The following is a 23,433-nucleotide window of genomic DNA, read 5'->3' on the forward strand; positions in this document are numbered from 1 at the left end:
CATTCACTCAGTGTAAGAGCAATAAATAATGCAATGAAATAAAGATCACAATATGTATGATTTCAAAGGATATAGAGGTTCATTTAACAAAATATAACATGAAATACATTTCTTGATTAACTGTAATTTTCTATTTGATTAAGAGGGTAAATTGGCAATTTGAGTGGAGTGCTAAGTTGAAACACGACTATGGGTAAGCAATTGAAATGATTCGTGGTAAACGAAAGGTTTAGCCATAAGTTCCGTAACTTCCAAATCTTCGCATTCCTCGGTAGTTGTTATATGATGCTCGACCATAAGGATTCATTCCGTACCGATTAAACCCATAGCCTGATCCATAGACACCATAACCACCGTAACCAGCTTGATTGCCATAACCTCCATTACCTCCGAAGCCTCCAAGGCCTCCATAGCCTCCAAGACCTCCATAGCCGCCATTGCCTCCAAAGCCACCATAGTTTCCATCACCTCCACCTTAAGTAATACAAAGCAGAGTGGTTAAGATTTAATGAACAAAACTGTCTATTTAATGGAAAGTTAAATAGTAAATCAAGCATAAATAGTTAATACTTACCTCCATACATTTGAGCTGAACAGTAATCAACCATGAGACTCAAGATGAAGAGAATCCCAATTTGAAAGATTAAATAAGTTGGCTTGATTGAAGTCATTTTTAATTTATCAGGTTGCTTTACGAAACAAGGAATGATTTGAATTTTACTTTTGACTTGGATTTTAACTGATTGACAAAATGATTTATTAGTAATTTTATTAATATTTGCAAATTTCATGAGTATTTACACAGGCGTAATGTTAGTTAATTAGGCCACGACCAATTTTAAATATTAGTTTTCAATTGCAACCATTGTTACTAATAACAATTGTCAATGCGAGATTTACTTTTAACCAGATTGTTACTTAAAAGACACAATTGACACATTTATGCACAAATTCCCTCAAATGATTCACTCAAATTCACAAAACACGATTAAAGATTGATTTCTTTCAAATCAAGAAGGGAATTGTTGTAGGGAAATGAAAACTGAGTCTATTAGTGTGATTTGAAAATTTCTCTGATGAACAGTTCTCGAGAAAATCGAGTCCAAAGTTGAAATTTCGATAGCCTTTTGTGCAGTCGTGTGACCAGATTTTTTGATGAAACTCATTTAACCCGATGTAACTTTTGATTGGAAATCAGAAAATGAACCTATTTTTAGAAATAGAATTTTTTGTTTCGAAACAAATAGATAAGTTCGATTTTCATTCAAACCGATTGATTTCTGTGACCATAAGAATTAAAGAGCTGAAACTTATTACAGTCAGATAAAAATGAATGGGTCACACCATGCATTGAATAATTTTTCATAATTATTGACAGTTCTCTTGATTTTGGCCATTGGCCTAAAAACTTTGAGCCTCGATATTTCGAGAATGACATCTACTACAGTCACTATTCTTAGCCCAAACAATAGCTACAATCATATTTTATGTTTTGAGATTAAAAAAATATCTGATTAGTTTGAATGAAGAACATTCAAGCTCGTTGATTTAACGCAATTATCACATCTGTGAACGAATTGACACAGATTTATACAAATAGCCAAAAAAGGGTAAAAATTGATTTCATTCAGATTTAAACTCTGTTAGTTTGTAGACACATAAATGCTGAGTGCATTTGTGCGATTTAAAACTTTCTCAGATCAACAGTTTTCCAGAAAATCGAGTCCAAAGTTGAAACGTCCATCGTCTTTTGTGCAGTTGTGTGACCAGATTTTTTCATCAAAATCATTTTAACTAATGTTACTTTTTATTGCAAACCAGAAAATGAACTTATTTTGTTCAATAAAATTTTCTTTTTCGTGTAAAGACGATAACTTCGATTTTAGGTTTAACCTAGTTTTTCGAGTGACCGTTAGTGTTAGAGACCTGAAACTCATGTTTTGCCCATAAAAATTGTTTCTAAATGTCTATATGCAAATACTTTTTTCAATTTATAAACAGTTCTCTTTATATTGGCCATTGGTCTTAAAACTTTGAAAAGCGATATCACGAGAATGGATACACTTACAATCGCTATTTCTTGACTAATCATTAGACTTTACAATGGGCTATAATAATACATAACTGAAAACCAAAGAAAACCTAACCTCATTCCTTTAATAACTAATGTTCAGCTAACACACCATAAGGTTTGTGTTTAAGTAACCATTTAGCTTTATTCACTATTGTAAACCAGAAAGCAAATCTAATAACATTATTACAATGGTTAATACGATGCTAGCACATTTCGTGGAATCTTGCATCACCCAATATTTCAATATAACATATCTTATGATAGAACCTAATGTTTGTTGAAAGAATGGTGACTTCAAGCGCTACCATTCTCGTTATATCGATGTTCAGAGTTTCAAGACCAATGGCCAAAATTAAGAGAACTATTTATAAATTGAGCAAATTAAATGCACATTGGAATGCAGAAACAATTTAGATAAGCGAAAAATGAGTTTCAGGTCTCTAACACTAACGGTCACTCGAGAAACCAGGTTAAACCTAAAATCGAAGTTATCTCCTTTACAAGAAATAGAAAATTTTATTGAACAAAATAAGTTCATTTTCTGGTTGGCAATAAAAAGTTACATTAGTTAAAAAGATTTTGATGAAAAAATCTGGTCACACAACTGCACAAAAGACGATCGAAAGCTCAACTTTGACCTCAATTTCCTCGAAAAATAAACATCGGATGAATTATTCAATCGAACCAGTAGACTCAGTTTTTATGTCCCTACAAACTCGCCAAGTCTCAACTCTTTACTCAAATTTTTGAGCTTTTTGCAGCATTCTTTGCATTACATTTTCCACTTTAACCAGAAAATTGGTTTATTTACCAAGAAATGGGTTTAGAGGAGTTTGTTTAAGTTGTAATAATAAGTTGTTTCTTGTGTATTTACAACTGAAACATCATGAGTCAAAAACGCTAATCGAAAGTTATTGAAGCAAATTGAGTTCTTTTATCAGTTTAGACACGAATTGGTGAAAGAATGGTTATCGTCGGTGCAATCGTTCCCGAAATATTGAGGCGCAAAGTTCTAAGACCAATGGCCAATTTAAAGAGAACTGTTTATAAATCGAAAAAAGTATTTGCACAAAGACGTGTGGAATTAATTTTGGTATGCGAAAAATGATTTTCAGCCTCTTAACTTTTACGGTCACTCGAAAAACTAGGTTAAACCTAAAATCGAAGTTATCTCCTTTACAAGAAACAGAAAACTTTATTGAACAAAATAAGTTCATTTTCTGGTTTGCAATAAAAAGTTACATTAGTTAAAATGATTTGATGAAAAAATCTAGTCACACAACTGCACAAAAGACGATCGACGTTTCAACTTTGGACTCGATTTTCTCGAGCACTGTTGATCTGAGAAAGTTTTAAATCGCACAAATGCACTCAGCATTTATGTGTCTACAAACCAACAAGGTTTAAATCTGAATAAAATCAATTTTTACCCTTTTTTGGCCATTTGATAAATCTGTGTCGATTCGTTCACAAATGTGACAACTGTGTTAATTTGATGTTTTAGTAACAAGAGTTTTGTTTATCTGGGTTCGAGAAGAGTTGTAAAGGTCTAGTACATTTAAGTAGATTTAAGAGTTGCTACTAATTGTTTCTTTCATCGGATTTGTATTGTTTAAAATAAATTTGATGATATAAGCCAAATGTTTATGAAACAATAATCATTATTTTTAACATCCTTTTGCTTTGAAGGATGTTATGTTGCCAATCATTAAAAAGCGTAATTAAATCAATATTTCATTAATAATTTTGTTTTTTTTAATTTTCACGAATATTATGGATTATAATAAGTTAAATCTCTTCTTAATGTTAATTATGGCTATTGATTCAGTTTTTATGCAAAATATAAATGAAACAATATTTGATGGATGCTGTACAATAACTGACATTCAAATAAAGCCTAAAAACAATATTTTATCATTTAGCTTGGTTGGCTTTGCGCTTATCAACGACAATAGGTTCACTCTCGATGTTTCCCTGGTTGATAAGTCTCAGCGTGCAAATCAGTGTAAAATCATTTCAGTAACAAGCCTGAATTTCGTGGTAGTGGCTAATTATGATGTACCAGTTGAAGGTGAATATGAAATTGTGGTCACCATTGAATCAAACTTTTATGCTGACAATGGTTCTAAAATCACAAAATCATTTAGTTCAGATTTTAAGCAGTTTCAACCGACTCAAAATAGTTTCTACAAACAATTGGGTTTAGAATATTTTGCCATATTTATATTTTCCTACCTTTTATTTTTGATACTTTTCATTATACTCAATATGTTTAATAAACGTTGCAAATCATAAGTATATGTTTTATTTGTTACAATCATTTATTATTTTATACGGTTCAAGATCATTAATAACCAATCGACAATGGGTTTGCGTGGTTAGTTTGTGCAGTTTGATCAAACAGTTGGACGATAAGAGCACATGTTTTCTCATATTCACAACGAGCTATTGTTGAAAGTTGCTCTAGTTGTTGTTGAATCATTCCAACATCTTCAAATGGACTATCTAAGCCTTCATTAACAATTTGAGCAACGACATCTAATCGTGAAGTAATGTAACTTCAGGTGTATAAGTTTCCAAGGGATGTGGCTCTTGAGCTTTGACATATGGCACTGATGCAACCATCCTTTGCCAGAGATTCAGCAAATAGTGAATTGAATTAGGTGGACATTGGCCCATCTAGAAAGAGCGAGAAAAAAATAATTAGTAATTTTGTTAGTACTGACATAAAAATGGATTTTACTTGTAAACTTGTTACAGTGAATTTTGTGATGGTTTCAGCATCAACCTTAACACCGTTGACTAATTGCATCAGAAATTTGGCACGTTCTTAGTTGCTAAAAAGTGATCGTCGAACTGAAGCAATTTGAACCAAACAGGAGAGAGCCTGGAATGAAGAAATTTTATGGTTAAGAGTCTTATTATAATCAACAAGAATGTTATAATTATCAGTTTCAGAGTCTACTTACTAACAGGGATAGAGAGAGCAATATTGACAATCAAACCCTCTGATTCGTCACTTTGATTGCCATCAATATTCGGGGATTCCAAGGCATCCAGCTGCTTTCTGAGCAAAACAATGAGTTTTTCAAATTTTCTAAAAATTTTTGTTTATTTTGGTGATTTCTGGTCATAAGGTGATCTTTTGGTTGTTCTATGTGATGGACGACGATATTGAGCATATCTACGAATCTTTTTTGTATCAGTTTGTACTTTAGTTAGATCCTTGAAAATTCTTTTTGTCTTTTTCATCAAATTTAACATCAAAATCATCTTTTGGATACAATAAAGAGTAGCAGCATGGTAACCCATCCAGATTATATTAACTACATAGAGAACAGGATAACTAAAGTGGTAACGATCCTTGATTTGTTCCTTCTTATCGTAGACTTCCGAAATTGTTGAATCTGGTGAAAATGAAAATAAATAAATTTCATAATTAAGGTTAAAACATCGTATCAATAATACAAACTTGATAAAGGCTGAGAACTGTTGCTCGTCTCCATATCCTCCATAATTAATGAAAACACTGAGTTCCCACGGAGTATAAGCAATCCTGTTTCAATTGCACGGTTTCTCATCCAAGATTTAGTCCTTAAACAATTACATAATTTATGTTTAAATATGCCCAAACCTATAACTGTAAAGTCGTGGATTATTGTGATGGCTGAGTTAACACGCACTGGATCCAATTGAAACATGACCAAAACCAGAAAACTCACTAGATTAACAGTAAATACTTGGGCTCCTAAGATATTCAACACTTTACACCGAGTTTGATATCTTTTAGCATGGCTTTGCAATATTTTACGGTAAAATATCAAAGATTCAAGATCAATCCTTTTGGAGCCAAAAAATAAAGATAAACTTGCATTTTTCACAAGCTCACTTAATTGAAATACTTTGGTTTGATTTTGGTTTGATAAAATTTTACTCATCATAGAAACTTGTCATTATTTTAAATGATTGACAATTAAAAATGGTTTTTATAACAATTGGGGTTATAAAATTCCTTGCTTGTAACAACTTAATTCCTCTAGATGGCACTGTTGTTTCTAGGCTTTTCATCAAAGAGTATACTCTTTGCTTTTCATAAACTAGATAGAATAATAATAAATACTTGTTAAATTGCTTCTTGTTAAATTGTTACTTGTTACTATTTTTTTCAAAATGTTCAACAACAAAGGATTTGTTGTGGTTGCTGATGAAGGTGATATCGTGGTTATCGAGCCGATCGGAGACTCAACTGCTGAATCGCAAGAAAATAAAATCTCCATTTATCAAGATGTTTCCGATCCTGTTCCTGAATCTGAAAATAAAATCTCCATTGATCAAGATGTTGCCGATCCTGTTCCTGAATCTGAAAATAAAATCTCCATTGATCAAGATGTTGCCGATCCTGCTCCTGAATCTGAAAATAAAATCTCCATTGATCAAGATGTTTCCGATCCTGTTCCTGAATCTCAAAATAAAATCTCCATTGATCAAGATGTTTCCGATCCTGTTCCTGAATCAGAGGAAAATCAGGATGAGGATAAAGAAAATCACGATGACAAGGAAATCTATTGTAAATCGATGATTCGTGTTGGTTTATCCAGGAAACAAAAAATTACTAAACGACTTCATCAGTATTTGTTTAAGGCCAAAACTCGAGAAAGCCAAAGAAGTTTATGATTGTTCATAATATGTGATATAATCAATTTAATCATTCTATGTAACATAATAACATATTCATCGAAGTAAGGCCGACAAAATTTAAAATCATTAAAGGCAATAAATAAAGATATTTTTTTCAATAAACTTTTTCTTTTATTTCTGGAGGAAAAACGATCATGATTAAATAAATTTTAAAAAAATATCCATAGATGGTACAATAGAGATAGAGACAAAAACAGAGAACAGATAAAGGGATAAGAAAGCAAGTGAGAAAAATGAGTTCGCAGTGGTCCAGAAGAAGGGCATTTATGTTGTTTGCGTTGAGTTTTATTCCAGAAATCTTACAGAGCAATTTTTCGCGAATTTGTTTCAATTTAATAGCAAAAATAAGAACTTTGAAAGTGGTTCACGAACAGCTCATCATTGCTGATGCTTCAGGGAAATTTATTGTTGAGTTGCTGTATAGAGCCGGGGCTTTCATTGAATCATTAATATCACGACGGAATAAAGAAAGATTTTGAGTAAATCTGTAAGAAAAAAAGATTTAGTGACTTTGCTTATTAAAGAAGGATAATTATCGAAGTAAAAATACCAACCTATCTCGATTTTTAGTGAGAAGATTTCTTTCAACTCCTCTCATAAGATTATCAAACCATTGGGCCATAACTGCTTGCTTGTCGGGTGGTTGTGATGAAATTAATTGTTGTCTTAACTGTTGGAAATAATCTTCATTTAGAAGAATTAGTCCTAGCAAAGGCCTTGACATCGACCATTGATTTCTACAGTCCTCGAACATGATTATATTTAAAATGGTGGCTAACATTTGTTGCAAAATTTCTGGACTCATTTTCAAAACTTTGAGGCAAGTTTCTTGCTCTCGAACAACAGAAGAAGTGTTCATTTTTGATAACATTTTAAACAGATACGACACAATGTAGTCAAGAGTTGAACAGCATCCTGTACACACCATTGTATCTAAAGCGTTAAGGCCTTCAGAGATCGATGACAAGATGTACAGGAATATATGAGGCTCTAAATGTGCAAGGAAATTCATATGATCCTGCGCTAGGCATTCCAAAAGAACATAATAAGTTTGGCTTAACTTTGGATAGTTCTGCAAAAAAAGAAAAATGAGAATTAGAATGAGAAATGAGCAAAGGGATGAAAAGAGTGAGAATGTTACTCATAAAGACATAATAGAAGCGCCAGAGTGTCTGTGAATAATAAAATGAATTTAGCATATTTGACCGATTATAAAGGAATCTTCAAGCAATTCGAGCATAGATTATAATTAAATTTTTCATCTTGAATAGCTAATTATAATAGCACTGTTTTTAATAATGCCTCGCTGGTCAAGCAGCCCTTCAATCCTTCTCGATTAGAATGAGAGATGAAATAAAAAGTGAAAGTTTGGTCACATTGTCAGTTCGTAAGTTGTAAAATTAGTTACTAAAAAGTCAACAAAAATTTTTGAGAATTCCCTTATAACCAATTATTCAGACAATTTTCAACTAAAACAAAAAAATTGACACAACATTATAGCGTTTATATAATGGCAAACTATTTGCGGTGCCACTATAAACGTCAATACGGCTAATAAAACTCAATTAATAAAGGATACGAAAAAGTATGAGGAAAACAAGAATTGGACTTACAAGTAGATCAGTTTGTGCAATCGAAAGCAGGAGTTTGATGAATATATTTAAGGCATCATCCAAAGCGGAGTCACCATAAATTCTGAAAACACCAAAATTGACATAACCACCGCAAAGAGCAGATTTAAGCATGGAAAAGCATATAGATACACCTTTTAGTTTCATTTGATATATCTGTTCCTTTGGTATATCACCCATGGTTAGAACACGACTACCATAATTGACAATCATTTTACTTGTTTCCCTGAACAATAGAACACCATTAGGAGATGAAACATCAAATTGAAGCCTTTGGGATCTATTTTGGACAAGTTCAGCCATAAGTTTCAGGACCGGGGTAGTGACTTGAGGGTCATGATACCATAAATCAATGGCTCGATGGAAAATTGGTGTATAAGCAGGATATCTATTTAAATACAAAATGAAAGTTAGATAATGCGGAAATATAAAGAGTTTTAGATTACTTACATCCAATTGAAGAACATCATGTAATTGGTTTTGGTATTGAATGCATAAACGAGTCCACGAAGATCTCTGGCAATACCTATTAAAGCTTTCTATAAGGACAGAAAAAATGTTGATTTTGTTTTATTTGAGTATTGATTAAATTTTTGTATAAGAGCGTTCTTAAATTGTGTTTTTTAGTTTCACGTTTTACGTATCATTTTCGATGAATTTTCCAAGTGAGCTCACCAAATAATATATATTTGTAAATGTTAACTAACCTTTGCTTCCTCTGTGTTATAAATTGAAGGATCAGGTGAAAGAAGCATAGCACCAAGAGCATCAGAGGCCACTAATTATAAAATATATAAGAATAAAATGATTAGAATTAATGATCAAGATAATGAGGAATGGAAAAATTACAACGAAAGAATTTGAGCAAATTGCTAATTACCTGTGAGAGGTCGCATGAAAACTTCGAACTTTTCTTCATCCTCTCCTAGATCAATCATTAACAATCTTCCTAACGAAGTGTAAAATGTTGAACGACATCTCATTTGATTGATAGGTGCTGCATTGCTAAGGAATGGGAAATGATCACTCTACAAAAGGAAAAATTATATTATAAAAATTGCCAATGTTTTGATTGATTATGAATCTTGAATATCTATGGATTACTTACTGCATGATTGCTTAGAATGAACTGTACTTCCTCTAATTTGACCAGTTTTCTTACACTGCTATATCCAACAGATAGATCATTGAGAATTTGGAGAGTTTTTGTAATTATCATTTCACTAATACCCCAATACTTCAAATTTGTAATTCTGTGGCAAATTGAAAAATATATTAGAAAAACATCAAAATTTAATAAAGATGAATAAATTTTCTCACATTTTCCTAACGAATATGCTGAGAACTTGTGTTTCTTCACTAAGTCCTAATACTTCTGATAAGCGTCGATAAACTTTGGATGTTTTTTGAACTTGATCACCAATATAAATTTTACGAAATTGTTCAAAAAAGCTGAGAATAGCTAACTCCAGTTCTTCACAGTATCCACCCTACAAAACAAAAAAAAATATAAGTTAGTTAAGATTAATATCATTTGAAAATTAACAAAATTAATAAATACCTGAGCTAGCCTAGCATCAGTTAATTGCATTAATTGTAAGACTCTGCAAGCTAACTCTCCATCCATTTGATCATGCTCTTCGGTGCTATTTAAAAATACTCTTCCTCCTATAGCAGCACCTATTATATAGACAAGCCAGGTAAGCTGTCCTTCTGCTGTAGATACTTCGACTCTTGATAACGGATTTGCACGAATAAGTTCTTGATATGTTTGTGCAGTTTGATCAAACAGTTGGACGATAAGAGCACATGTTTTCTCATATTCACAACGAGCTATTGTTGAAAGTTGCTCTAGTTGTTGTTGAATCATTCCAACATCTTCAAATGGACTATCTAAACCTTCATTAACAATTTGAGCTACGGCATCTAATCGTGAAGTAATGTATGCTCTTGTAACTTCAGGTGTGTAAGTTTCCAAGAGATGTGGCTCTTGAGCTTTGACATATGGTACTGATGCAACCATCCTTTGCCAGAGATTCAGCAAATAGTGAATTGAATTAGGTGGACATTGGCACATCTAGAAAAAGTGAGATAAAAAATAAAATTAGTAATTTTGTTACTACTGACATAAAAAATGGATTTTACCTGTAAACTTGTTACAGTGAATTTTGTGATTAGAGCAATGGTTTCGGCATATCCCTCAACCTTAACAAGTTCACTAAGCTGAAAGTTGGATTTGAGACGTGCTAATAATCGACAAAACTCATGATAACAGTTGGGATCTGACAAGCCACTTGGGTTTTCCAAAATATATCTGACACCGTTGACTAATTGCATCAGAAATTTGGCACGTTCTTGGTTGCTAAAAAGTGATCGTCGAACTGAAGCAATTTGAACCAAACAGGAGAGAGCCTGGAATGAAGAAAATTTTGTGGTTAAGAGTCTTATTATTTCCAAAAAAAATATAAACATCAGTGTCAGAATCTACTTACTAATGGGGATAAAGCTGACGGTAAGCATCGGTAGAGATCAAAAAAGAGTTGGAGAGTATTAAAATCCAAGAAAGCTGGCTTCCAATTAGTTGGTATCTGAACAGTTGTAAGATCATCTGATGATTCATCTGGTGAGGTACCGATGAAATCGAATGATAGACAAGAAAGAGAAAGCCGAAGAAGATGATGAATCAATGTTTTTTGATTTTGATCTTCAAAATTGGTGTTTTTCCAACTTTCCAAAGCTCGCCTCAAATAATCATGTGATATTTGAAATATTTCATATAAAAGTGAATCCCGGAATGATGAGGCTATTTTCCTTTGTTTAGCTATTGATCGACTTGCTTCATCTCCACTTATTTGATTAACCTCACAAGTTAATTGAGACAAAATCTGAACACCAATTATACAATATTCAACTGAGTTCGATTCCTAAAAATAAAGGGTTGAAAATGAAAATATGAGTAAACTCAGAGTATGAGCATATAAGATTGTGCAATAATCATACCTGGAGAAATGGCCTAATCTGTGGTAAGACGTTTTTAAAGACATATTCTTCCTTTACACACTCGAACCATCCTGTCTTGGTTATTCGAGCATACAGTTGAACTAATGCTTGAGTAACAAAAGGCGCTAGTTTACCCCGAGTGGCTAGATAGTTGAGAATGTAATTCCGGATATCTAACCGTTGTTGAGGAGAAAGAGCACTAGGTGTCCGGCTTACAAGTTTTGTTAATGTAGTAGCAGCCAGCAGTTGAGCATATGAGGACTAAAAAATTAATATAATTTAGTAAGGCATCAAATCATAAAATATTCCATTTCATGATTATTTTAAATTGAGAGCGAGGTTTCCAAGCGAGATTCAAACAAGGAGTGCAATGTAGAGTAGTTCCAATTCATATGGATAATAATAGTCAGATGAGATAGCATGAAAAATAAAGAAAGGAAAAAACGAGTTAAGTAACAGTATTACATGAACCTGAGCTCAATCAGATCGTTTTAACAATATATATTTACCACTCCTCTTTCTAAAAGCAATTGACATTTATTAAGACAATCAGGAGAGTTGCTGAAAGCTACCAGAGATGATTCAGCCTTACTTCGTTCCTCACTACTAGTCGTTTCATATAACTGTTTGCACAACAATTCCAACTGTGTCAATTCCTATAAAATAAAAGAATGAGATTAGAGAGGTGATCATGATATAGTAACCAACATCAATCAAGTTAAATGTAAAATAAATTGAAAGATTTAAAGAAATAACATAGTCATGTTGGTATGCATAAGAGCCATAAATAGCAAGTAACAATAGAGGTATATAGTACATAACACATTTAACCACCAAAGACAAAAGCCGGAAAACAAAATCTTTGTGACTTACCTGTTCATCTGCCATAATGGATAGTTAATATTGTAGCCAGTTAAATACAAAACATTTGATAACCCAGAAATAACCTTAACTGAAGCAATTTAGTCGGTGTAAGATAAAGAAAAAGGCGAGCTAAATTTTAGGAATCACTCGGTCCACATGAAAAAGAAAGAAAGAGGAGAGAATGAAAGGCAGAAAGAGCAGAAAGAAAGGAAGATGAAGATATATGCGAGAGAAATGATAGAGAGTAGTTTGATGGGCTTTAGCTTTAAAATGTATCAAAATATATTAATTATGTTAACAATTGGCAAATCTAACGTGATAAATTATAAATAAATTGCTAGAAAGAGGATCGACTGTCTGTTCAATTCTCATCTTAGAGCTGAATAATTTAATTAAAAACTGCCTGTGATGACATCCATGTCTTATACATGCCCTCTGCTGGGGACTCTTACATAGTGTTAATTTTGACCAATGTATTGAATAATATTATCGATACTTAAAGCCGAACCGGCATTTTCTGGGTAATATTGACATCTTTAAGATCATTTTTCCTTTAATGAATAACAGTCCTAATTCTGAATTAACACCGTGAGAGTTGTAATGGACAAACTAACATCTTTGGAAGCTCAAGAAATAATTGAAATTTATGAGTAAATTGTAGAGATAGGATCAACAATTAACAATATTAGTAACTAAAGATTTTTTTACATTGACCCCGAGTTTTCAGATGCTATTTTTGGTTTTCGTTTCTTTATTATTATTGAGGTTGTGGTATAAACAATGAATTAAACATTGGCATTTATTGGACAAAAGTTTTGAAATAAGTTTGAAATCAAGGTTTATTGTCGAATGTTTTGCGTTTGATATAATATTTACGAGGTTGACGCTGAATAAATGCATTGACGAAATCAATTATTTCTTCTGAGATTCCATGCCTTGATTGTTGGGTTTCAGCTACATTTGGTTGTACGAGTTTTGGAGGAGTTTCAATATTAATTTGAGGTGTCTTTTGATCTTTGGCAGCGTAAATATGCTCGTAATCAGAAGGGGCAATTGCTATTGTTGGCGTATTACTTTTCATCTTTTTAACCTCAGTTTGTTGAGTGTATTTTCTTGGGCTGTCAGTTTTTTTCCGATCATCCGCTGCGTAAAGATGTTGATAGTCCGATGGAGCAATAGCAACTGTCGGAGTATTGCTATCAACTTTCTTAACCACATTTTGTTGCACATTTTTACCTCGGCTTGCACGGTTCTTATCATCAGTCGTATAGAGATGTTCGTAATCAGATGGGGCAATTGCTATTGTTGGCGTATTACTATCGACTTTTTTAACACCTTTTTGTTGAACATTTTTACTTCTATTTTCAGGAGTTTTTTTATCATCAGCAGCGTAAAGATGTTCGTAATCAGAAGGAGCAATTGCTATTGTTGGCGTATTACTATCGACTTTTTTAACACCCTTCTGTTGAGTATTTTTTCTTGAGCTCTCATTCATTTTCTGATCTTCAGCAGCGTAGAGGTGCTGATAGTCCGATGGAGCAATAGCAACTGTCGGAGTATTGCTATCATATCTCTTAACAACATTTTGTTGAGTACTTCTACTTCGACTTTCACGGTTCTTTTTATCATCAGCAGCGTAGATATGCTTATAGTCAGATGGGGCAATTGCAATAGTTGGTGTAGTACTTTTTCCCCTTTTAACCTCACTTTGTTCTATATTTTTTCTTGAGACATCTTTCGTTGGTCGATCATCAGCAGTAGTGTAGAGATGCTCGTAGTCCGATGGAGCAATTGCAACCGTCGGAGTATTGCTATCATATCTCTTAACCACATTTTGCTGAATCCTTTTATCCCGACTTTCACGGTTATCACGATCATCAGCCGTATTAATTGGAGCATAACTGTCTACCCTTTTAACCTCACTTTGTTCTGTATTCTTTCGTGTGCTTTCATTCATTTTTCGATCGGTAGTGTAGAGATGCTCATAGTCAGATGGAGCGATTGCTATTGTTGGCGTATTGCTATCATATCTCTTAACACCACTTTGCTGAACATTTTTACCCCGACTTGAACGGCTTTCACGGTCATCAGTATTTATTGTAGTGATACTTTTCATCCTTTTGACCTCACTTTGTTGAGTGTATTTTCTTGTGCTGTCAATTGTTTTCCGATCATCAGCAGTAGTGTAGAGATGCTCATAGTCCGATGGAGCAATAGCAACTGTTGGAGTATTGCTATCATATCTCTTAACCACATTTTGTTGAACATTTTTACCTCGACTTTCATTTTTTCTATCATCAGTCGTGTAGAGATGTTCGTAATCAGATGGGGCAATTGCAATTGTTGGTGTGTTACTTTTCACCCTTTTAACCTCACTTTGTTGAGTATATTTTCTTGTGCTGTCAATTGTTTTCCTATCATCAGCAGTAGTGTAGAGATGCTCATAGTCCGATGGAGCAATAGCAACTGTTGGAGTATTGCTATCATATCTCTTAACCACATTTTGTTGAACATTTTTACCTCGACTTTCATTTTTTTGATCCTCAGCAGCGTAGAGATGTTCGTAATCAGACGGAGCAATTGCAATTGTTGGAGTATTACTATCGACTTTTTTGACAGCCTTTTGTTTTTCCTTTTTACTATCAGTAAAATCAGCATCGGTCTTTGGATAACGCCGGCGAGACATTCTGCTTTAAAAGATTGAACAAATTTCACTGTCAAAATATATTTACGATTCCACAGTAATAAGAATATTCTTATTTATGATCTCAAAAATTACAATATGTCATGGCCATAAATTAAGATAAGTCTGAAAGTGTCTGTCAATGATGAAAATATAAAAAATAAAAAATTTTAACACTAAAAAATTTAAATGATTCAGATGGTTTATTGACAATCAAAAGATGAATTGGATACCATGTCACATCAATAATAAGTAGACAGGATAATAAAAAAAATATAGTAATAGTTAGGACTAACCTTTTATCATATTTTTTCTTCTTTTTTAGTGGATACTGTAGAATCTAAAAATTGCCTCAAATCATGTGTAAGTGGACCTAACCCAATTAAACTAAAGAAATTGATTGAAAAACGTGTATCACGGGGATTATTTTTAGGAAATAGGCCAGCAAAAGCTTCTTCGAGTTCAGGATCCTTAACTTTCGCAGCCAGTTTGGTGAATCCCATATACTCGGCCAGCTCTTGGAACAATATTTTGATGAATACTCGACTTGATGGTGTAGTGTCATCTTCATTGAGTTTTATGCACGCTAAAACGTTCCATGATATTGAATCAGTGTAGAGTAAATGAGCAAAAAACTTGGATGCAATTCTTAATTTGTTCGTATCTGTAAATCTGTGAACTTTTGTATAGCTGTCGATGAAGATCTCGGCGAATATGGACACAAACTCTCTATCGATCAAACAAAATCGAGCAGCCAGTAGTCCATAAAATTTCATGTAAGTTCTCTGTTGAGCACAGCAATCGATTATAAGGAATGAGAGTTCTTTCTTGTTTTCTCCTTTCAATTCCAACTTTAATAATTTGTGAGCAGCTTCCTCGAAGTCTAAAGAAGATTGTAAGGTTAAATAGATTTTCCTTCTTAATTGGACCAAATCAGCTGAGGTGGCATCTACCACTTTATCCTTTTCTTGGTCGTCCTCGCCCTCGCCCTCGCTGTCCTCATCTTCGTCATCATCTTCTTCGTCGTCTTCATCATCATCATCGTCGTCATCTCCCAAAATCTCCTTCTTTAAACAATTATATTTTTCCTCTTCTTCTTGAAATTTAGGATCGAATCGGAAAACATTCAATTCTTCTTTTGTATCAACTTTGTCATCTAACTCAAGCTCATGAGTAATTTTATCTCCTTCCTCGAGTAAATCGAGTTCAGGAACTATCGTTGGATAATCTTTGAATCCATCTTTTCGAATGGCAAGCATCGTTTCTATCAGCAACTGTGTTCTAAGATCAATGGTTTTGTTTGATGGAATTGATCTTAAAAGCTCAAAAATCATGAAAAAGCCTTTGGGACACGAGTCTTTCAGTTTAGCTCCACATTCCTTCAATATGGCTACAGAAATTTCAACTGAATCATCCGTAGCGTTGTGAAGAAGTAATGACAACATCTCCATGACTAAGACTTCATGAATAACATCTTGATTTGTTAGATGAGCCAAAAAAATAGCTGAGGCCAAACATCCTTTTTTGTCATTTCTTTTGTAGCACCTTCTAAAACTGTTAATCAACCTTGAAATTAACAATTCACCAATTTTAGGAAATTTACTATTGATGACAGCCACTAAAGCAGCATAAACATTAGTAAAAATGGGACCAGAGGCTTGGGCTCGAATCAATGAGGTACAAAGGATTCCAGATCCTCTTACAATGTTTTCTTTCATCAGGTCACGCACAACTAGTGATAAATTAGATAAATTAGCTTTATTTATTAAACCATTGATTGATTTTTTCAATAATTCCCAATGAATTCTTTGATATTCAGCACTATTTTGGTCCTTAAGCTCATCTTGCATAAGCTTTAGCTTGGCGGGGGGAATATAAGCACTGCCGAATTTTTTTCCAGTATCAGTCATATTGAAAATACAATTTTGAATGAATTTTAAACAAATAAATTAAGGTTTTGTTAATCTAATTAGAGACTTAAACAAGAGAGAAAGAAATACAAAAATAAAAACAAACAATTTTAATGTGCTGTATGGTAGTGAGTCATTTCCAGTGAGATGAAGATAAAGCTGAGCAAATGAAACGTTCGCGCCAATTACAAACGTGTCGCGTAGTCTAATAATTCTGTCTTTATTGAATAAAGTTTATTTATTAGAAATTTAGTAGTAAATTATAATATAGACCTAATCAAAGCATTAAAAGAAAATAAATAAAAGAGTGTAAATGGCTTTAATTAATAATTAAAATGTTTTGAGTTCAGATTAACTTGTTATTTGTCGGGCAACTTTTTTCAAACATGATGGCTAAACAAACTCAATTTGAGTTACTCAAAATAAAAAACAGCTGACTTCCTCTATAATTTGGTTTTTAAATGTCGTCTTAAAATCAAATTTTCAACTAATTTTACTTATCTGTTCATTGAGTGGTAATCAAAATGAATATTACCACGTTTTTAAATAGTTCACTCCATTTTAACGCTTATCGAAGATACCCTTTCTTGCTTTTTGAGCTCAAATCAATAACTCGACAGTTTTTCACTCGAAGTCGAGTATTTTTAAGAGTACTTGTCAATGAAATCAAAGGAACAAAGACTGTGCCTGTTCATAATAGTGGAGTTACATCTCAAGTGATACAAATAAATAGACGTCCTTTGCTTCGCAATTTAGGTAATTAAAACATTCTTCTCACATTTATCAACATGTATTCCTCATACTTGAATGTTTTGTTTTTTCACAGGAGATACATCATGTAATCATCATTGGAACTCTTTACTTGGAAAAATCATTGGCAAACGAACGAACAATGCTATTGCTGCATCAATTAGACGAAATATAGCTAAGAACTTAGCTAATGGAGTTTCTTTAGGTCTAGTTGGAGTTGGTTTTATCAATAAAGATAATGTTCCAGTTTTATTCAATGAAGAAGATGAATTGGATGCTGTAATTCAAGATATTCGACTTCGATTTTCTGCAGTTAACTGGAATATTGGTTCACAGTTCAACCAGAAAGGGCCAATTATGTTTAATTTAGAGTATGTTTAGACATAAGAATTGATTTATTCTTTTATATTAACCAATTCATTCTTTAATTTTGTTTTTCAGGGACATAAAGTTCGGAAATTGTATAGCTAAAGGATGTAATGCAGCTGTTTACGATGCTTCGATTGAACCAAAGTTCCCTAATCCAATTGCTATCAAAGTTATGTTCAATTATGACGCTGAGTCAAATGCTGATATTATTTTGAAATCAATGGCCAAAGAATGTTTGACCTTCCAAGGTAACTTTGGATCAGAGATATTCTCTTTTTCAAAAGAACGGTCACCTTTAAAATACCATCCAAACATAATTGAAATCTTAGGAACCACCGTTGATATGCTTCCTAGCTTACCCGAGGCAGAGAAACTTTTTCCATCAGCTTTACCTCCCCGTCTTTGTGAACATGGTTTTGGAAGAAATATGACATTATTTTTAGCTATGCCAAAATACGATTGCACTTTACGAAACTATTTAGATAAATACTATCCAACCAGAGAGATTTCTTTGATTCTTTTAAGCCAACTTTTCGATGGAATTTCTTATCTAGTCAAAAACGGCATCGCTCATAGGGATCTCAAGGCTGACAACATATTAATTGATCTGCGAGAAGGTCACAATTATCCATGGCTTGTTATTACGGATTTTGGCCATTGTTCCACATCTTTAATTTTGCCATTCTATTCTGATGAAATAAGCCGAGGTGGTAATCAAGCTCTAATGGCTCCTGAAATAATTTTGGCTCAGCCTGGTTCTTTCTCTTATCTGAATTACTCTGCTGCAGATATTTGGAGCGCTGGCGCCATTGCCTATGAGATAATGGGGCAACATAATCCATTTTACAAGTATCCTGATCAACTTAATCATTTGGATAACAGAACATATGATGAAAGTGATCTACCACGGATTGAAAGATCGAAAACTATCAATTTGCTTTTGAAAAAGATACTTAATCGCAAACCTTCATCCAGACCTACTCCAGCTCAAGCCCGGAATGTTTGCTATTTATTATTACTGCTTAATCAGCGAAAGTTGGTACATCTTCGATGTCTTAACAAATCAAATTTAAAGCCTTCGATCAAAGCTGGAAAAATAATTCCATTGATAAAAAATATCTGCTCTTCTACTCTTTTTCAAAGAACAACTTTAATCAATGGGCGCCAATTGAATTCAGTTGAAAAGGCGATGCGTACCATGTTTCTGTCGCAGCTTAACTCCGAAGATTTGTTGGCTGCAATAGCTTTTATCCAGATTGATTGATTTACTTAATCCAGCTATTCAGATAGTTAACTACATTTTCGAATCATCGAAAGAAAGTTTATTTTATTTAAATTTTGATTGTTTTTGTTTGTCTTTAAAAAAATTGTTTTATTTCTTTTATCTGTAAAAATTACATTCAATGTATTAAATCGATTCATTTGGTTGCTCTGTTACAAGAAATCAATTCTCTGATTTTTTGTGCTTGCAAAGTTACAATTGTTATGCATGTGATATTATGAATTAAACTTCTTTAACTTAAAAAATTTTTTTGGAACTCTTATTTTCATGAATAAGTTTTTTATTCTTATCATCAAGGGTTGAGGAAAAACCTAATCAAATGTTATTGAACTAATTTCTTGTTTCGACAATGAACTGTTTTGATATGATGATCAAGTTTTGACTCTCTATTGAAATTGTCCAGTTTACTATTAATTATCATGTTATTGCTCAAGAAATTTATTGAACATTAAACAGTAAATCATACGGAAGTTTTATTGTTTTTATAAAAATAAAAAGTTGATCTTTATTAATAAACTGCTGAGCAGATAGAAATCTGAAGACTCAAGTGTTATATCAAGATTAGATATGGTGTTAAATACCTTATAAATTGTATTGCTTTGCATGAAAAACCATTTCCTTCTTGTTATATCTATGGATAGTTTAGCCATCGACAGAAATATGATTTTGTATTTTGTTATACTAACCTTAAGTTTTTCACAATTAGCTAAATGTGGAGACATATGTATAGATTTAGCCAACGATCATAAAATATCTTTCTTAACCGTTGATAAAGAGGATTGGTCGACCAGTTCATATCCAGTATGTGCTTCATTCGAGAATCAAATCAATGCTACAGGGTAAGTGAACTTTAATTTAAGTGAATATGTTAGTATGAATATTTTGATTGATTCAATCTCTACTTGATCCAATAGATGGGCCCGACTTCATGTTTGGACCAAACCAGAGTCAAACTACAACGATTCAACTCTTGCCTACCTCGCTGGTTACATTGAAGGATATCTAACAAAGGATTTGATTAATATGCATTATGACAATTTATGGGAAAAATATTGTGAAGGAATTAAAGCAGCAGCATTTTGTCAACGAGCATTCAACTTTTTCGCTCAGAATGAAGCTTATATTGAACAAGAAGCAATTGATAAACGAAACACTGATCCATATTGGCATCAAGTAGGTCTCATTTTGGATCAATTGACTGGCATGGAAGAAGCGATAAACTCAAAGTCGAGCTATCAACCTGGCTATCGAGTTAACACAACAGGCAAAGTATATTTACTGAATGCTATTGTTGATTTAATGGATTTAGAAAGTGCATTAAACAAAACAGTTAAAAGTCTTGCTGTCGGTCAATCATTTTGTTCATCATTGGTCCGATATACTGGTGATGATCTGTTGATTGGTCATAATTCATGGATTTGGTTTACTTTTATGCTGCGAGTTTTAAAAAAATATGAGTTCAACTTTAAACAAGTCCAATCTTCAGACAAAACTGTCCCAGGTTCAACCATTTCAATGTCATCTTATCCAGGAATTATATTCTCTATCGACGATTTTTACATCATTTCATCAGGTTTGGCCGTTACTGAGACAACAAACGGTAATCACAATGCAACCAGTCTCAAATTGATTCGTCCCAAAGGCTGTGTTTTGACTATGATTAGAACTATGGTTGCTAACAGATTGGCACGAGATGGTAAATCATGGGCACAAAACTTTGAGCGATATAACAGTGGAACTTATAATAATCAATTCATAATTGTTGACTATTCCAAATTTGTTCCTGGATCAACAAGAAACTATACTAATTTATTATGGATTGTTGAACAAATGCCTGGAAGTATGGTTTATGGTGACATGAGCTCAATTTTGGTTAAAAATGGTTATTGGGCGAGTTATAATATTCCTTATTTCCAGAAGACTTATCAAATAGCTGGTTATCCTGATTTAGTTAAACAATATGGAGATTTTTATGTACATGAACAAAATCCTAGAGCTAAACTATTCCGACGTAAACATACTGAAGCTTATGATCATAAATCATTACTTCAATTACTTCGATATAACAATTATACTCAAGATCCTGAATCAAGATGTAACTGTACTCCTCCTTACTCAGCATCAATGAGTATTGCCTGTCGAGGTGATCTCAATGATCCAAATGGCTTATATCACATACCATCACAAGGAGTAATTAATGAAGCAGCCGTTGATGCAAAAGTAACTTCATTTGAGTTATTTGCGAAGCAACAAATGTACGCGATCAGTGGACCAACATACGATAATGTACCTCCATTCGCTTGGTCTAATTTCACGATGAAAGATAAATTAGTCCATAAAGGACATCCTGATCTATGGGTTTTCAAGCCTGTTTATTTTTAATAAGCAATATTTCAGTTTTTCTTTGTACTAACTTCAAGAGTTTATTTGCATTAAATTAAATTTATATTAAACGATTTGGTAGTTTGGTCTTGTGTCAAATTGATTTACTGATTGAAGATTCATTTCAGATCTAAAACAGAGAAATATTTTACTAGTCTGAATAAATGGCATTCAGGTTTTTGTTACAAAAACGACACAATTAACAAAACTGCGTTTATCTATTCGATTTAAAAATGTTTCCGATAGATGTTTCCGGTTTAACTTGGTCTTTCGAGTGACTGTGAGAGTTAGAGACCTGATACTCATGTTCCGCTCTTATAAATTGTTTCTGAATGTCAATATGCGTTTAATTTTTTCATTTTACAAACAGATCTCTTAACCTCGATCATTAGTCTTAGAACTTTGAACATCGATATTACGAGAATGGTAGCGCTTGCAATCCCCATTCTCGCATCAAACATTAGCTTCTATCATAAGATATGTTATATTGAAATATTGGGTGATTCAAGATCCCACGTAAAGTGCTAGAATCGTATTAACCATTGTAATAATGTTATTAGATTTGCTTTCTGGTTTACAATAGTGAATAAAGCTAAATGGTTACTTAAACACAAACCTTATGGTGTGTTAGATGAACATTAGTTATTACAGGAATGAGGTTAGATTTTCTTTGGTTTTCAGTTATGTATTATTATAGCCCATTGTAAAGTCTAATGGTTAGTCAAGAAATATCGATTGTAAGTAACTCCATTCTCGTGATATCGCTTTTCAAAGTTTTAAGACCAATGGCCAATATAAAGAGAACTATTTATAAATTGAAAAAAGTATTTGCATATTGACATTTAGAAACAATTTTTATGGGCAAAAAATGAGTATCAGGTCTCTAACACTAACGGTCACTCGAAAGACCAAGTTAAACCTAAAATCGAAGTTACCTCTTTTATGAGAAATAGAAAATTTTATTGAACGAAATAAGTTCATTTTCTGGTTTGCAATAAAAAGTTACATTAGTTAAAATGATTTTGATGAAAAAATCTGGTCCCAAAAACTACACAAAAGACGATCGAAGGCTCAACTTTGGACTCGATTTTCTGGAAAACTGTTGATCTGAGAAAATTTTAAATCGCACAAATGCACTCAGCATTTATGAGTCCACAAACCAACAATGTTTAAATCTGAATAAAATCAATTTTTACCCTTTTTTGGCCATTTGTATAAATCTGTGTCAATTCGTTCACAGATGTGATAATTGCGTTAAATCAACGAGCCTGAATGTTCTTCATTCAAACTAATCAGATATTTTTTTAATTTTAAAACATAAAATATGATTGTAGCTAATGTTTGGTCCAAGAATAGTGACTGCTGTGGATGCCATTCTCGAAATATCGGGGCTCAAAGTTTTTAGGCCAATGACCAAAATCAAGAGAACTGTCAATAACTATGAAAAATTAGCTGATGCATGATGTGAACCTTTCATTTTTATCTAACTGTAATAAGTTTCAGCTCTTTAATTCTTATGGTCACAGAAATCAATCGGTTTAAATGTAAATCGAACTTATCTATTTGTTTCGAAACAGAAAATTTTATTTCTAAAAATAAGTTCATTTTCTGGTTGGTAATAAAAAGTTACGCCAGAAAAATAAGTTTCATGAAAAAAACTGGTCACGCAGCTCCACAAAAGGCGCTCGAAGTTTCAACTTCGAACTCGATTTTCTCGAACACAATTTATCAAAAAAGTTGTTGAATTTCACTAATCTACTCAGTTTTGTTGTCGCAGCAAAAAAACAAAG

At 32.9% G+C, this 23,433-nt stretch overlaps 7 protein-coding genes across 10 annotated transcripts; 2 read left to right on the forward strand and 5 right to left on the reverse strand.

Moving 5' to 3' along the window:
• Nucleotides 1-55: 55 nt before the first annotated feature.
• On the reverse strand, nt 56-697 carry LOC107370945 (uncharacterized). Its single transcript, XM_015938902.3, has 2 exons — nt 575-697; nt 56-474 (listed from the first exon to the last, which is right to left on the reverse strand). The coding sequence occupies exons 1-2, from the start codon at nt 669-671 to the stop codon at nt 230-232; spliced, it is 342 nt and encodes a 113-aa protein (XP_015794388.1). The 5' UTR covers nt 672-697; the 3' UTR covers nt 56-229.
• Nucleotides 698-4,363: 3,666 nt separating this feature from the next.
• LOC112539972 (exportin-7-like) lies at nt 4,364-6,123 on the reverse strand. 2 transcript variants are annotated; one of them, XR_016198912.1, is made up of 4 exons: nt 5,547-6,123; nt 5,044-5,481; nt 4,818-4,961; nt 4,364-4,753 (listed from the first exon to the last, which is right to left on the reverse strand). XR_016198912.1 is itself a non-coding variant. In XM_089267956.1 (4 exons), the coding sequence occupies exons 3-4, from the start codon at nt 4,884-4,886 to the stop codon at nt 4,613-4,615; spliced, it is 210 nt and encodes a 69-aa protein (XP_089124082.1). In that variant the 5' UTR covers nt 4,887-4,961; nt 5,044-5,481; nt 5,547-6,064; the 3' UTR covers nt 4,364-4,612. The 2 variants fall into 2 exon arrangements, 1 of the variants encoding a protein (XP_089124082.1); XM_089267956.1 differs by having other exon boundaries at nt 5,547-6,064.
• A 737-nt stretch (nt 6,124-6,860) lies between these two features.
• On the reverse strand, nt 6,861-12,652 carry Ranbp16 (Ran-binding protein 16). Its single transcript, XM_015939606.3, has 14 exons — nt 12,277-12,652; nt 11,913-12,059; nt 11,404-11,664; nt 10,896-11,327; nt 10,549-10,815; nt 9,965-10,480; nt 9,724-9,893; nt 9,512-9,656; nt 9,284-9,431; nt 9,111-9,181; nt 8,854-8,942; nt 8,386-8,791; nt 7,327-7,844; nt 6,861-7,257 (listed from the first exon to the last, which is right to left on the reverse strand). Exons 1-14 carry the CDS (start codon nt 12,289-12,291, stop codon nt 7,137-7,139), a joined length of 3,306 nt encoding a protein of 1,101 aa, XP_015795092.1. The 5' UTR covers nt 12,292-12,652; the 3' UTR covers nt 6,861-7,136.
• Nucleotides 12,653-13,088: 436 nt separating this feature from the next.
• Nucleotides 13,089-15,388, reverse strand: LOC107371716 (uncharacterized). Of its 3 annotated transcripts, none has more exons than XM_015939864.3 (2): nt 15,247-15,388; nt 13,089-14,954 (listed from the first exon to the last, which is right to left on the reverse strand). In XM_015939864.3, the coding sequence occupies exon 2, from the start codon at nt 14,951-14,953 to the stop codon at nt 13,100-13,102; it is 1,854 nt and encodes a 617-aa protein (XP_015795350.1). In that variant the 5' UTR covers nt 14,954; nt 15,247-15,388; the 3' UTR covers nt 13,089-13,099. The 3 variants fall into 3 exon arrangements, with proteins under 3 accessions (XP_015795350.1, XP_089124081.1, XP_015795351.1); XM_089267955.1 differs by having other exon boundaries at nt 13,089-15,086; XM_015939865.3 differs by having other exon boundaries at nt 13,089-14,957; nt 15,247-15,386.
• On the reverse strand, nt 15,135-16,860 carry LOC107371717 (pre-mRNA-splicing factor CWC22 homolog). Its single transcript, XM_015939867.3, has one exon. The coding sequence runs from the start codon at nt 16,858-16,860 to the stop codon at nt 15,253-15,255; it is 1,608 nt and encodes a 535-aa protein (XP_015795353.1). The 3' UTR covers nt 15,135-15,252.
• A 446-nt stretch (nt 16,861-17,306) lies between these two features.
• Pink1 (PTEN-induced putative kinase 1) lies at nt 17,307-19,506 on the forward strand. The gene is made up of 3 exons (XM_015939986.3): nt 17,307-17,616; nt 17,687-17,981; nt 18,052-19,506. The coding sequence occupies exons 1-3, from the start codon at nt 17,385-17,387 to the stop codon at nt 19,241-19,243; spliced, it is 1,719 nt and encodes a 572-aa protein (XP_015795472.1). The 5' UTR covers nt 17,307-17,384; the 3' UTR covers nt 19,244-19,506.
• A 377-nt stretch (nt 19,507-19,883) lies between these two features.
• LOC107371521 (putative phospholipase B-like 2) lies at nt 19,884-21,717 on the forward strand. The gene is made up of 2 exons (XM_015939631.3): nt 19,884-20,100; nt 20,176-21,717. The coding sequence occupies exons 1-2, from the start codon at nt 19,895-19,897 to the stop codon at nt 21,641-21,643; spliced, it is 1,674 nt and encodes a 557-aa protein (XP_015795117.2). The 5' UTR covers nt 19,884-19,894; the 3' UTR covers nt 21,644-21,717.
• Nucleotides 21,718-23,433: the final 1,716 nt, after the last annotated feature.

This window comes from Tetranychus urticae, chromosome 2, assembly GCF_039701765.1.
Source record: "Tetranychus urticae isolate SD_2017Ah chromosome 2, NJAU_TeUrti_SD_1.0, whole genome shotgun sequence".
Lineage (NCBI taxonomy): Eukaryota > Metazoa > Arthropoda > Arachnida > Trombidiformes > Tetranychidae > Tetranychus > Tetranychus urticae.

Excerpts from the sequence above, each read along its gene's own strand:
- LOC107370945 (XM_015938902.3), bottom strand. The coding sequence starts at position 671 with ATGACTTCAATCAAGCCAACTTATTTAATCTTTCAAATTGGGATTCTC. Across the intron at positions 475-574 it reads TTCAGCTCAAATGTATGGAG|GTGGAGGTGATGGAAACTAT; the intron begins GTAAGTATTAAC and ends GTATTACTTAAG.
- LOC107371717 (XM_015939867.3), bottom strand. The coding sequence starts at position 16,860 with ATGACTGATACTGGAAAAAAATTCGGCAGTGCTTATATTCCCCCCGCC.
- LOC112539972 (XM_089267956.1), bottom strand. The coding sequence starts at position 4,886 with ATGCAATTAGTCAACGGTGTTAAGGTTGATGCTGAAACCATCACAAAA. Across the intron at positions 4,754-4,817 it reads TCACTGTAACAAGTTTACAA|ATGGGCCAATGTCCACCTAA; the intron begins GTAAAATCCATT and ends CGCTCTTTCTAG.
- Ranbp16 (XM_015939606.3), bottom strand. Across the intron at positions 11,328-11,403 it reads AGATTAGGCCATTTCTCCAG|GAATCGAACTCAGTTGAATA; the intron begins GTATGATTATTG and ends CTTTATTTTTAG. Across the intron at positions 9,894-9,964 it reads CTGATGCTAGGCTAGCTCAG|GGTGGATACTGTGAAGAACT; the intron begins GTATTTATTAAT and ends TTTGTTTTGTAG.
- LOC107371716 (XM_015939864.3), bottom strand. The coding sequence starts at position 14,953 with ATGTCTCGCCGGCGTTATCCAAAGACCGATGCTGATTTTACTGATAGT.
- LOC107371521 (XM_015939631.3), top strand. The coding sequence starts at position 19,895 with ATGGATAGTTTAGCCATCGACAGAAATATGATTTTGTATTTTGTTATA. Across the intron at positions 20,101-20,175 it reads AATCAAATCAATGCTACAGG|ATGGGCCCGACTTCATGTTT; the intron begins GTAAGTGAACTT and ends TTGATCCAATAG.
- Pink1 (XM_015939986.3), top strand. The coding sequence starts at position 17,385 with ATGAATATTACCACGTTTTTAAATAGTTCACTCCATTTTAACGCTTAT. Across the intron at positions 17,617-17,686 it reads TCCTTTGCTTCGCAATTTAG|GAGATACATCATGTAATCAT; the intron begins GTAATTAAAACA and ends GTTTTTTCACAG. Across the intron at positions 17,982-18,051 it reads CCAATTATGTTTAATTTAGA|GGACATAAAGTTCGGAAATT; the intron begins GTATGTTTAGAC and ends TTTGTTTTTCAG.